General features: G+C 46.2%; 1 protein-coding gene across 1 annotated transcript in view; it reads right to left on the reverse strand.

Moving 5' to 3' along the window:
* The window catches only part of LOC128632871 (uncharacterized), a 30,943-nt gene that overhangs the window by 15,764 nt on the left and 1,008 nt on the right, over positions 1-14,171 (reverse strand). Inside the window, exon 2 of the mRNA XM_053680547.1 lies at positions 14,055-14,121. Coding sequence (XP_053536522.1) covers positions 14,055-14,121 — 67 coding nt within the window. The remainder of the gene's footprint in view (positions 1-14,054; positions 14,122-14,171) is intronic.

A 14,171-nucleotide genomic window follows, 5' to 3' on the forward strand; every position in this document is an offset into this window, starting at 1 on the left:
TCAGTCTCAAACGCCTTGAGACTGATCAGACGGGAAATACTAGAATAGTGCTCAACGGGCAAAGCGCCGTTTCTCCAGCCCATGTGTGTCGTGTTCTGTTTTCTTCTCTACTTCAAGGGAAAGAATTATTTTCCCATAATACACCGTGCATGATGTCACAGACTCACTTTCATCCTGTTTCCGTCAACACCGCTGTATATTTTTTAAATATGATACATTTCCCATGAAGATATTGGAGCGTCACCGCGGCCCTGCGTGTGTGTGTGTGTGTGTGTGTGTGTGTGTGTGTGTGTGTGTGTGTGTGTGTGTGTGTGTGTGTGTGTGTGTGGAGTGTGCATGTTCTCCCCGTGCTGCGGGGGTTTCCTCCGGGTTCTCCGGTTTCCTCCCCCAGTCCAAACACATGCATGGTAGTCTGATCGGCGTGTCTAAAGTGTCCGTGGTGTATGAATGTGTGTGTGAGTGTGTGTGTGATTGTGCCCTGAGATGGACTGGCACTCTGTCCAGGGTGTACCCCGCCTTGTGCCCCGTGACCCCTGGGATAGGCTCCAGGTTCCCCGCGACCCTGAAGGATAAACGGTGTAGAAGATGATAATTAAATGCCTTATTTATTTATTTATTTATTTATTTATTGTATATTACAGTGAAACAATCTGGTACGCACCCGTGAGTCGGTGTCATCGTTTGAAAAGACGATCAGGCCAAACCCGACCTTTCCTGAAGTCTGTACCGTTTGGTCCATCTTCCCGTTCGGATGATCCGGACCTGAACGGAACACGTCGGTGATCCCCGTCAGTGTTTGTGTGCTTTGTGCTTACGCGGTGTTTCCAGCTCAGGACTCGAGTCATCTATCTTTCCCAATGAGCGCAGGAGGAGAATCGCGCCCGTTCTCGCATTTCTGCGTTCCACCCGCGTGCTGAATTACATGTCACTTTAAATAGGCTGTTTGGCCGGGATGATGGGATGGCAAGTGTGTGTGTGTGTGTGTGTGTGTGAGAGAGAGAGAGAGAGAGAGAGCGAGAGAGAGAGAGAGAGAGAGAGAGAGTGTCATAGCCAGCAGATGGTGTGTAATGTCATACATTACCAGAACAAGCAGAGGCTGGGAGCCGCTCTGGCGAACGCACTGACGTCTGTGTGTAATTCAGAGTGGGTGTGTATAGATGCCGCGGGAATACGGCGAGCGTTATTGCTCATCACGATCTGTGTGAGAAACTCATGATTGTGGCTGAGAGCTCGTTCAGCTCAGCAGGCCAGCGCCTGAAGTTATATTCCAGGTGATGTTAGCACGTTCCTCCGTGCAGGAGGTGGCCGTTTGTTCATGCGCCCGTTTATGAGGTTAACAGCATGTGGAGTACATCCTGCCGGCGTGTGCGACGAGGATGAGAAAAAGACACCTGCGCGGAATGAATAATCAGGAGCGCTGGTGTTTGTAAGCACTAGCGCACAGATCGCTGTCCATCATCTCGGGGGGTTCGTCGTGACTTTGCCTCGACGCACATACGGCAGGTCCGATCGTTCTTCCGTACGATTTCATCACGGTCCGATGACCGTAGGACGATCGGCCGCGTGTCCGGATCCGCGAGCGCCGCAGCTCCTGTAGATCCTTACATCCAATCCGGAGCACAAACCTGTTTTTAATCTTCCAGTGATCGCACGGTTGAATCCCCACACCGACCGTGAGAGCGTGAGTCAGACGTTCTGGTGAAATGCTCTAACCATAGACCTGCGACGAAAGAGTCTCGAGCATGACTCGACTCGACTCGACTCGACTCGCCACGAGGATCCCAGGCGTGGAGGCTGCTCGCTGTCCTGGACCGAACTTCTCCTGGCTATCTGAACATCTCCGTGTCTTTCGTTCTAAACACCAGACCGAACAGCAGCATGAGCGTTAATAAACATGTTTCCTTCTGTATCACACTGACCCCGGTTCCTGGCACCGCATTCGCTCCTCTTCATCTGGACGATCTGCGCTAGCGTACAGACACGCGCCATTTCGAGACTGACCAACGGACACGTCTGTACGTCTGAATCAGAGCGTCTGATAAACACCCCACGTGTAAACGCTCTTCCTCCAGTCAGAGAATAACCAACACTTATACTTTATAGCAAGGCAGTGTCACTTCACAGCAAGTGAAAATGAAATACAAACAATTAGAATAATAATAATAAGAAGAAGAAGAATAATAAGAATAAATGAAAGAAAGAGAAAATACGTTTTTAAATGTAATGCAAAGTGTATGCTGTTTAACTTTTGGTAACCGCACACAGAGACCCTAACCCTTCACACGTCAGTGTTAATCTGTTTATTATCACCGGAGCGTCTTCTGTACACGTCCCTGCGAATGAGCCGTTACTATAGAAACCGCAGCGCATTACAGCGAGCGTGTTAACAGACTGACTCTGAAAGACGTCCTCCCTGCGCGTTGTCACGCACAGAATAACTGGTTATCGGTGTTCTACTGACTCTAGTGAAGCGTCAGGTGTCACTGTGACTCTGACGTTAAAGTGTGTAACGCTCAGAGAGACGGACGGGTCCGGTCTTCTCCGTCCTCAGGTCACCGTGAGATCAGATTTACATCCATCAGACTCCTCCACGCGCTCATCCAGAGCTCATCGCTCGGGAGCCGAGGATTTTCTTCTGTTGAATGAGTTCTTTCAGAAGCCGGGGTCTGACGAGTGAGCGGATAAAAGCGAGTGAAGATCTAATCAGAGCATCTCTCACACGCCCCGAGTCCGATCTCAGAGTTCGACGGGATTAGATTTATATTTCATTTCGTTTTTAAATGTGTTTTGTGGTTCATTAATGAGATTAAATTAAGGATCAGCTGAGGGGAAGAGTTGGATTAGCTTTAATTACAGATTAAATGTGTGAAATAGTCCTCGGTACCCGGTGCGTTTACACTTCAAACATTCGGGGGAAAATTGTTTAAAAAGCGGGGTTTCTTCTCATCGCAGGAACAAAACGTCAGTGGTGTATGATAAACACAATCATTTCATTCATTTGATTGTCATTTCTGAGCTTTCTGGGTGGAAAAACATTATAAAACACACACACACACACACACACACACACACACACACACATATATATATATATATATATAATCCATCCACCCATCTTCTATACCGCTTACTCCTTCTTCAGGATCACGGGGAACCTGGAGCCTATCCCAGGGAGCATGGGGCACAAGGCAGGGTACACCCTGGACAGGGTGCCAATCCATCACAGGACACACACACACACACACACACTCACACACCCATTCATATACTACGGACACTTTAGACACGCCAATCAGCCTACCATGCGTGTGTTTGGACTGGGGGAGGAAACCGGAGTACCCGGAGGAAACCCCCGCAGCACGGGGAGAACATGCACACTCCTCACACACACACACACACACACACACACACACACACACACACACACACAGGACCACGGTGGGACTCGAACCCTGACCCTGGAGGTGTGAGGAGAACATGCGTGCTAGTAATTTAACGATGCTAATTCGAATGTATTTGCACGCCTCACAACAATCGCAGTAAAGTTGAATCTAATCTAATCTAATCTCATCTACATAAGCGTTATTGCTTTAATGTCTCTCGATATATTCATTTATCATAAACTACCGGAGTTCTCCGCTATGAGCAAGGTTAAATCACGAGTAGAAATGATTCGTTCATTAATTTAATGTTCCTAGTAGTTATTGCGTAATATTTTATATACGCGATCTATTATTATTATTATTATTATGATGATGATGATGATGATGATGATGATGATGATGATGATTATAAAAGTGCAGTTGTTGTAATGATGTGAAACCGCCTCGTTGTTACAGACAGAGTCGTCTCGCGCCGCTGAGCTAAAGTGGCAATTATCCCGCCAGCAGAGTGCGAACGCCGGGCTGGGAAACGTTTCTGAATTTGATTTATCCATTTACACAAAACAATTTGTCTGTCAGACGCCTAAAATGTGTTATCCTTCCTCCCAAAACAAAAACATCCAGTACGGACGCTAAAGACTTTTCCATTTCTCTGCCATTTCCAAACTGGGTGTTAAGTGAGGAGAAGGTCATTTGTTTTAGCGCGTTAAACACGGCGCTTCCTCTGGGACAGACGGCGAGTGCAGAACGGCTCCATTACAGCCGAGGACCGAGAACGCCCGAGTCTCCGCTGATGAATGAAAACTCACTTTTATGCCTTGCTCATCTTCTTCTTTTCTTTTCTTTCAGGAGCAAAGGAGGGAGGAAAGAAGGAAGGAGCGAGGGGGTGTGAGATGAGAACTCACGGGCTGGATGGGCAGATCTCCCGATAAACAGCGGCGGACGTGTCGTTTATCACGGAGAACTCCAGGGACCCGCGCGTCTCGGAACTAGCGGAGGAAGAAATAGCTAACTTTCTCACAAGGGCAGATAAAGGGGAAATAAATGGAGCGCTGGAGAAACGTGACGAATCGGGAAATCGTGACGTTTATGGGGAGTCGGGTTCGAGTCTTGGTGAAGGATGAGCGCGTGAACGAGCGCTGCGAGTGAAGAAGGAACCGGAAACACTGAAGTTCTGTGTGGAAGCGAAATCTACTGAAAGTATTAGCATACGTTCCATTTCCGTGCGTTTACACCAAGGTGCTGTCGAGTTCTGGTGGATTCTGGTGGATTCTGATGGATTCTGATGGATTCTGGTGGATTCTGATTGGTCAGTAGGTGATTAATTGTCTATAACGCTCTGGTTCTGAGACGTTATAGAGGTTGGAGATGTAGTGTGAGGTTGGAGATGTAGTGTGAGGTTAGAGGAGGTGTAATGTAGTGTGAGGTTGGAGGTGTAATGTAGTGTGAGGTTGGAGATGTAATGTAGTGTGAGGTTGGAGGTGTAATGTAGTGTGAGGTTGGAGGTGTAATGTAGTGTGAGGTTGGAGATGTAATGTAGTGTGAGGTTGGAGGTGTAATGTAGTGTGAGGTTGGAGGTGTAATGTAGTGTGAGGTTGGAGATGTAGTGTGAGGTTGGAGGTGTAATGTAGTGTGAGGTTGGAGGTGTAATGTAGTGTGAGGTTGGAGGAGGTGTAATGTAGTGTGAGGTTGGAGGTGTAATGTAGTGTGAGGTTGGAGATGTAGTGTGAGGTTAGAGGAGGTGTAATGTAGTGTGAGGTTGGAGGTGTAATGTAGTGTGAGGTTGGAGATGTAGTGTGAGGTTGGAGGTGTAATGTAGTGTGAGGTTGGAGGTGTAATGTAGTGTGAGGTTGGAGGTGTAATGTAGTGTGAGGTTGGAGATGTAGTGTGAGGTTAGAGGAGGTGTAATGTAGTGTGAGGTTGGAGGTGTAATGTAGTGTGAGGTTGGAGATGTAGTGTGAGGTTAGAGGAGGTGTAATGTAGTGTGAGGTTGGAGGTGTAATGTAGTGTGAGGTTGGAGATGTAGTGTGAGGTTAGAGGAGGTGTAATGTAGTGTGAGGTTGGAGGTGTAATGTAGTGTGAGGTTGGAGGTGTAATGTAGTGTGAGGTTGGAGGTGTAATGTAGTGTGAGGTTGGAGATGTAATGTAGTGTGAGGTTGGAGGTGTAATGTAGTGTGAGGTTGGAGGTGTAATGTAGTGTGAGGTTGGAGGTGTAATGTAGTGTGAGGTTGGAGGTGTAATGTAGTGTGAGGTTGGAGGTGTAATGTAGTGTGAGGTTGGAGGTGTAATGTAGTGTGAGGTTGGAGGTGTAATGTGGTGTGAGGTTGGAGGTGTAATGTAGTGTGAGGTTGGAGGTGTAATGTAGTGTGAGGTTGGAGGTGTAGTGTGAGGTTGGAGGAGGTGTAATGTAGTGTGAGGTTGGAGGTGTAATGTAGTGTGAGGTTGGAGGTGTAATGTAGTGTGAGGTTGGAGGTGTAATGTAGTGTGAGGTTGGAGATGTAATGTAGTGTGAGGTTGGAGGAGGTGTAATGTAGTGTGAGGTTGGAGGTGTAATGTAGTGTGAGGTTGTAGATGTAGTGTGAGGTTGGAGGAGGTGTAATGTAGTGTGAGGTTGGAGGTGTAATGTAGTGTGAGGTTGGAGGTGTAATGTAGTGTGAGGTTGGAGGTGTAATGTAGTGTGAGGTTGGAGGTGTAATGTAGTGTGAGGTTGGAGGTGTAATGTAGTGTGAGGTTGGAGATGTAGTGTGAGGTTAGAGGAGGTGTAATGTAGTGTGAGGTTGGAGATGTAATGTAGTGTGAGGTTGGAGGTGTAATGTAGTGTGAGGTTGGAGATGTAATGTAGTGTGAGGTTGGAGGTGTAATGTAGTGTGAGGTTGGAGGTGTAATGTAGTGTGAGGTTGGAGGTGTAATGTAGTGTGAGGTTGGAGGTGTAATGTAGTGTGAGGTTGGAGGTGTAATGTAGTGTGAGGTTGGAGATGTAATGTAGTGTGAGGTTGGAGGTGTAATGTAGTGTGAGGTTGGAGGTGTAATGTAGTGTGAGGTTAGAGGAGGTGTAATGTAGTGTGAGGTTGGAGGTGTAATGTAGTGTGAGGTTGGAGGTGTAATGTAGTGTGAGGTTGGAGGTGTAATGTAGTGTGAGGTTGGAGGAGGTGTAATGTAGTGTGAGGTTGGAGGTGTAATGTAGTGTGAGGTTGGAGGTGTAATGTAGTGTGAGGTTGGAGATGTAGTGTGAGGTTAGAGGAGGTGTAATGTAGTGTGAGGTTGGAGGTGTAATGTAGTGTGAGGTTGGAGGTGTAATGTAGTGTGAGGTTGGAGGTGTAATGTAGTGTGAGGTTGGAGGTGTAATGTAGTGTGAGGTTGGAGGTGTAATGTAGTGTGAGGTTGGAGGTGTAATGTAGTGTGAGGTTGGAGGTGTAATGTAGTGTGAGGTTGGAGGTGTAATGTAGTGTGAGGTTGGAGATGTAGTGTGAGGTTGGAGGTGTAATGTAGTGTGAGGTTGGAGATGTAATGTAGTGTGAGGATGGAGGTGTAATGTAGTGTGAGGTTGGAGGTATAATGTAGTGTGAGGTTGGAGGTGTAATGTAGTGTGAGGTTGGAGATGTAATGTAGTGTGAGGTTGGAGGTGTAATGTAGTGTGAGGTTGGAGGTGTAATGTATTGTGAGGTTGGACATGTAATGTAGTGTGAGGTTGGAGGTGTAATGTAGTGTGAGGTTGGAGGTGTAATGTAGTGTGAGGTTGGAGGTGTAATGTAGTGTGAGGTTGGAGGTGTAATGTAGTGTGAGGTTGGAGGTGTAATGTAGTGTGAGGTTGGAGGTGTAATGTAGTGTGAGGTTAGAGGAGGTGTAATGTAGTGTGAGGTTGGAGGTGTAATGTAGTGTGAGGTTGGAGGTGTAATGTAGTGTGAGGATGGAGGTGTAATGTAGTGTGAGGTTGGAGGTGTAATGTAGTGTGAGGTTGGAGGTGTAATGTAGTGTGAGGTTGGAGGTGTAATGTAGTGTGAGGTTGGAGGTGTAATGTAGTGTGAGGTTGGAGGTGTAATGTAGTGTGAGGTTGGGAGGTTGGAGGTGTAATGTAGTGTGAGGTTGGAGGTGTAATGTAGTGTGAGGTTGGAGGTGTAATGTAGTGTGAGGTTGGAGGTGTAATGTAGTGTGAGGTTGGAGGTGTAATGTAGTGTGAGGTTGGAGATGTAATGTAGTGTGAGGTTGGAGATGTAATGTAGTGTGAGGTTAGAGGAGGTGTAATGTAGTGTGAGGTTGGAGATGTAATGTAGTGTGAGGTTGTAGATGTAGTGTGAGGTTGGAGGTGTAATGTAGTGTGAGGTTAGAGGAGGTGTAATGTAGTGTGAGGTTGGAGGTGTAATGTAGTGTGAGGTTAGAGGAGGTGTAATGTAGTGTGAGGTTGGAGGTGTAATGTAGTGTGAGGTTGGAGATGTAGTGTGAGGTTGGAGGTGTAATGTAGTGTGAGGTTGGAGGTGTAATGTAGTGTGAGGTTGGAGATGTAGTGTGAGGTTGGAGGTGTAATGTAGTGTGAGGTTGGAGGTGTAATGTAGTGTGAGGTTGGAGGTGTAATGTAGTGTGAGGTTGGGGATGTAGTGTGAGGTTGGAGGTGTAATGTAGTGTGAGGTTGGAGATGTAATGTAGTGTGAGGTTGGAGGTGTAATGTAGTGTGAGGTTGGAGATGTAATGTAGTGTGAGGTTGGAGGTGTAATGTAGTGTGAGGTTGGAGATGTAATGTAGTGTGAGGATGGAGGTGTAATGTAGTGTGAGGTTGGAGGTGTAATGTAGTGTGAGGTTGGAGGTGTAATGTAGTGTGAGGTTGGAGATGTAATGTAGTGTGAGGTTGGAGGTGTAATGTAGTGTGAGGTTGGAGGTGTAATGTATTGTGAGGTTGGAGATGTAATGTAGTGTGAGGTTGGAGGTGTAATGTAGTGTGAGGTTGGAGGTGTAATGTAGTGTGAGGTTGGAGGTGTAATGTAGTGTGAGGTTGGAGGTGTAATGTAGTGTGAGGTTGGAGGTGTAATGTAGTGTGAGGTTGGAGGTGTAATGTAGTGTGAGGATGGAGGTGTAATGTAGTGTGAGGTTGGAGGTGTAATGTAGTGTGAGGTTGGGAGGTTGGAGGTGTAATGTAGTGTGAGGTTGGAGGTGTAATGTAGTGTGAGGTTGGAGGTGTAATGTAGTGTGAGGTTGGAGGTGTAATGTAGTGTGAGGTTGGAGGTGTAATGTAGTGTGAGGTTGGAGATGTAATGTAGTGTGAGGTTGGAGATGTAATGTAGTGTGAGGTTGGAGATGTAGTGTGAGGTTGGAGATGTAATGTAGTGTGAGGTTAGAGGAGGTGTAATGTAGTGTGAGGTTGGAGATGTAATGTAGTGTGAGGTTGTAGATGTAGTGTGAGGTTGGAGGTGTAATGTAGTGTGAGGTTAGAGGAGGTGTAATGTAGTGTGAGGTTGGAGGTGTAATGTAGTGTGAGGTTAGAGGAGGTGTAATGTAGTGTGAGGTTGGAGGTGTAATGTAGTGTGAGGTTGGAGGTGTAATGTAGTGTGAGGTTGGAGGTGTAATGTAGTGTGAGGTTGGAGATGTAGTGTGAGGTTAGAGGAGGTGTAATGTAGTGTGAGGTTGGAGGTGTAATGTATTGTGAGGTTGGAGATGTAATGTAGTGTGAGGTTGGAGATGTAATGTAGTGTGAGGTTGGAGGTGTAATGTAGTGTGAGGTTGGAGATGTAATGTAGTGTGAGGTTGGAGATGTAATGTAGTGTGAGGTTGGAGGTGTAATGTAGTGTGAGGTTGGAGGTGTAATGTAGTGTGAGGTTGGAGGTGTAATGTAGTGTGAGGTTGGAGATGTAATGTAGTGTGAGGTTGGAGATGTAGTGTGAGGTTGGAGATGTAATGTAGTGTGAGGTTGGAGGTGTAATGTAGTGTGAGGTTGGAGGTGTAATGTAGTGTGAGGTTAGAGGAGGTGTAATGTAGTGTGAGGTTAGAGGAGGTGTAATGTAGTGTGAGGTTGGAGGTGTAATGTAGTGTGAGGTTGGAGATGTAATGTAGTGTGAGGTTAGAGGAGGTGTAATGTAGTGTGAGGTTAGAGGAGGTGTAATGTAGTGTGAGGTTGGAGGTGTAATGTAGTGTGAGGATGGAGATGTAATGTAGTGTGAGGTTGGAGGTGTAATGTAGTGTGAGGTTGGAGGTGTAATGTAGTGTGAGGTTGGGAGGTTGGAGGTGTAATGTAGTGTGAGGTTGGAGGTGTAATGTAGTGTGAGGTTGGAGGTGTAATGTAGTGTGAGGTTGGAGGTGTAATGTAGTGTGAGGTTGGAGGTGTAATGTAGTGTGAGGTTGGAGGTGTAATGTATTGTGAGGTTGGAGATGTAATGTAGTGTGAGGTTGGAGATGTAATGTAGTGTGAGGTTGGAGGTGTAATGTAGTGTGAGGTTGGAGGTGTAATGTAGTGTGAGGTTGGAGGTGTAATGTATTGTGAGGTTGGAGATGTAATGTAGTGTGAGGTTGGAGGTGTAATGTAGTGTGAGGTTGGAGGTGTAATGTAGTGTGAGGTTGGAGATGTAATGTAGTGTGAGGTTGGAGGTGTAATGTAGTGTGAGGTTGGAGATGTAATGTAGTGTGAGGTTGGAGGTGTAATGTAGTGTGAGGTTGGAGGTGTAATGTAGTGTGAGGTTGGAGGTGTAATGTAGTGTGAGGTTAGAGGAGGTGTAATGTAGTGTGAGGTTGGAGGTGTAATGTAGTGTGAGGTTGGAGGTGTAATGTAGTGTGAGGTTGGAGGTGTAATGTAGTGTGAGGTTAGAGGAGGTGTAATGTAGTGTGAGGTTGGAGATGTAATGTAGTGTGAGGTTGGAGGTGTAATGTAGTGTGAGGTTGGAGGTGTAATGTAGTGTGAGGTTGGAGGTGTAATGTAGTGTGAGGTTGGAGATGTAATGTAGTGTGAGGTTGGAGGTGTAATGTAGTGTGAGGTTGGAGATGTAATGTAGTGTGAGGTTGTAGATGTAGTGTGAGGTTGGAGGTGTAATGTAGTGTGAGGTTAGAGGAGGTGTAATGTAGTGTGAGGTTGGAGGTGTAATGTAGTGTGAGGTTAGAGGAGGTGTAATGTAGTGTGAGGTTGGAGGTGTAATGTAGTGTGAGGTTGGAGGTGTAATGTAGTGTGAGGTTGGAGATGTAGTGTGAGGTTGGAGGTGTAATGTAGTGTGAGGTTGGAGGTGTAATGTAGTGTGAGGTTGGAGGTGTAATGTAGTGTGAGGTTGGAGATGTAGTGTGAGGTTAGAGGAGGTGTAATGTAGTGTGAGGTTGGAGGTGTAATGTATTGTGAGGTTGGAGATGTAATGTAGTGTGAGGTTGGAGATGTAATGTAGTGTGAGGTTGGAGGTGTAATGTAGTGTGAGGTTGGAGATGTAATGTAGTGTGAGGTTGGAGATGTAATGTAGTGTGAGGTTGGAGGTGTAATGTAGTGTGAGGTTGGAGATGTAGTGTGAGGTTAGAGGAGGTGTAATGTAGTGTGAGGTTGGAGGTGTAATGTAGTGTGAGGTTGGAGGTGTAATGTAGTGTGAGGTTGGAGGTGTAATGTAGTGTGAGGTTGGAGGTGTAATGTAGTGTGAGGTTGGAGGTGTAATGTAGTGTGAGGTTGGAGATGTAATGTAGTGTGAGGTTGGAGATGTAGTGTGAGGTTGGAGATGTAATGTAGTGTGAGGATGGAGGTGTAATGTAGTGTGAGGTTGGAGGTGTAATGTAGTGTGAGGTTGGAGGTGTAATGTAGTGTGAGGTTGGAGGTGTAATGTAGTGTGAGGATGGAGGTGTAATGTAGTGTGAGGTTGGAGGTGTAATGTAGTGTGAGGTTGGAGGTGTAATGTAGTGTGAGGTTGGAGGTGTAATGTAGTGTGAGGTTGGAGGTGTAATGTAGTGTGAGGTTAGAGGAGGTGTAATGTAGTGTGAGGTTGGAGATGTAATGTAGTGTGAGGTTGGAGATGTAATGTAGTGTGAGGTTAGAGGAGGTGTAATGTAGTGTGAGGTTAGAGGAGGTGTAATGTAGTGTGAGGTTGGAGGTGTAATGTAGTGTGAGGATGGAGATGTAATGTAGTGTGAGGTTGGAGATGTAATGTAGTGTGAGGTTAGAGGAGGTGTAATGTAGTGTGAGGTTAGAGGAGGTGTAATGTAGTGTGAGGTTGGAGGTGTAATGTAGTGTGAGGATGGAGATGTAATGTAGTGTGAGGTTGGAGGTGTAATGTAGTGTGAGGTTGGAGGTGTAATGTAGTGTGAGGTTGGGAGGTTGGAGGTGTAATGTAGTGTGAGGTTGGAGGTGTAATGTAGTGTGAGGTTAGAGGAGGTGTAATGTAGTGTGAGGTTGGAGGTGTAATGTAGTGTGAGGTTGGAGATGTAGTGTGAGGTTGGAGGTGTAATGTAGTGTGAGGTTGGAGGTGTAATGTAGTGTGAGGTTGGAGGTGTAATGTAGTGTGAGGTTGGAGGTGTAATGTAGTGTGAGGTTGGAGGTGTAATGTATTGTGAGGTTGGAGATGTAATGTAGTGTGAGGTTGGAGATGTAATGTAGTGTGAGGTTGGAGGTGTAATGTAGTGTGAGGTTAGAGGAGGTGTAATGTAGTGTGAGGTTAGAGGAGGTGTAATGTAGTGTGAGGTTGGAGGTGTAATGTAGTGTGAGGTTAGAGGAGGTGTAATGTAGTGTGAGGTTGGAGGTGTAATGTAGTGTGAGGTTGGAGATGTAATGTAGTGTGAGGTTGGAGGTGTAATGTAGTGTGAGGTTGGAGGTGTAATGTAGTGTGAGGTTAGAGGAGGTGTAATGTAGTGTGAGGTTGGAGGTGTAATGTAGTGTGAGGTTGGAGATGTAATGTAGTGTGAGGTTGGAGGTGTAATGTAGTGTGAGGTTGGAGGTGTAATGTAGTGTGAGGTTGGAGGTGTAATGTAGTGTGAGGTTGGAGGTGTAATGTAGTGTGAGGTTGGAGGTGTAATGTAGTGTGAGGTTGGAGATGTAATGTAGTGTGAGGTTAGAGGAGGTGTAATGTAGTGTGAGGTTGGAGGTGTAATGTAGTGTGAGGTTGGAGGTGTAATGTAGTGTGAGGTTGGAGATGTAATGTAGTGTGAGGTTGGAGGTGTAATGTAGTGTGAGGTTGGAGGTGTAATGTAGTGTGAGGTTGGAGGTGTAATGTAGTGTGAGGTTGGAGGTGTAATGTAGTGTGAGGTTGGAGGTGTAATGTAGTGTGAGGTTGGAGGTGTAATGTATTGTGAGGTTGGAGATGTAATGTAGTGTGAGGTTGGAGATGTAATGTAGTGTGAGGTTGGAGATGTAATGTAGTGTGAGGTTGGAGGTGTAATGTAGTGTGAGGTTGGAGGTGTAATGTAGTGTGAGGTTAGAGGAGGTGTAATGTAGTGTGAGGTTGGAGATGTAATGTAGTGTGAGGTTGGAGGTGTAATGTAGTGTGAGGTTGGACAGTATCTTCTCCTCTGAAGAGGGCTGGAGGCAGCATGATAACGAACGGTTGTTCGGCTTTTTACTGCACATTATGATATGATGTGATTCTCTACCTTATGAAATGAATCTTGTTAATGGACAGCACCGAGAAGACGGAGGACCCGAAGGACCCGTCACCGGGGGGCTGCTGATCGTCTCAAGCCCTCCTGACTGCCAGTTAAACGGAGCGGGGATCAGAACAGAACTCTCCAGAGAAGAACAAGAAGAAAGAGCGGACTAATATGGGAGTGTGTTTGACTCGAAAGCTCTAATTCCCATCTCCCGCAGTTTCCTCCACACACACACACACACACACACACACACACACACACACACACACACACACACACACTCTCCTGAGAGATCCGACACGGCGCTGAGAACCCGGTCCCACTGTGCACAGCAGCTCGGGCCTTTCACCAGCTCGCTCTCTCTCTCTCTCTCTCTCTCTCTCTCTCTCTCTCTCTCTCTCTCTCTCTCTCTCTCTCGCTCTCTCTCTCTCTCTCTCTCTCTCTCTCTCGCTCTCTCTCTCTCGCTCTCTCTCTCTTTTCATTCCATCACACACTATATAAATAAAACTCTCCTCCAATGTTCAACCTTTTTTCTCTGGTTCACACGACGCCTCTAGCCATCACCGCATCCTGACTAAGAACCTTAAAGGATTTCCTGAGTCTTAACGTTTGTTCTTTTTCTGTTTCCTCCGCTTCTTTGACACCACGCCTTTGGTAAGAAGAATATACCCTTGCAGCAACGATGTAAAAATACATAAATAAATAAATAAATAAATAAATAAATAAATAAAGGGTTGTTCAGAGTTCAAAAGCTACGGCAATATTTACATGGGGGAAGTGTCGGGTCTTCAGAGCCGGGTTCCGCACGTGCCTGGGAGGATTCTCTGAGCTCCGTGTTGAGATGATTGAATCAGCTGTGTGAGAGGTTTTAAACATCACCTCCACGCACAAAAGCCCTCCTCAAAACCCGCAGAATAAAATCAGCTATAAAAATAGTCGACTTTCCTCTTCGCCGTCAGACGTATTACGCTGCAGCATCGCGTCACGGAAAAGCCACTTAAACATAAAATAATAAAAACGTTAATACGATGACACGTGGACTAGAAGCGGGCGAGTAAAACGAATCACATACACTGCTGCGCGGAGAGCCGAGTCGTAATAATCACGCTCACCGCCGCTAAACTAGACTCAAAACACACTCCTTACTCATCCCGTAAAACAGCACCTGATCCAGCGCACCCTGCTGCTCGTAACGACACATTACAGCCGGGTCCTGATGGAACATATCAAGGGAATTAAAGGTTCTAATGGAAAATATAAAGG

Source organism: Ictalurus punctatus, chromosome 5 (assembly GCF_001660625.3).
Source record: "Ictalurus punctatus breed USDA103 chromosome 5, Coco_2.0, whole genome shotgun sequence".
Taxonomy (NCBI): domain Eukaryota; kingdom Metazoa; phylum Chordata; class Actinopteri; order Siluriformes; family Ictaluridae; genus Ictalurus; species Ictalurus punctatus.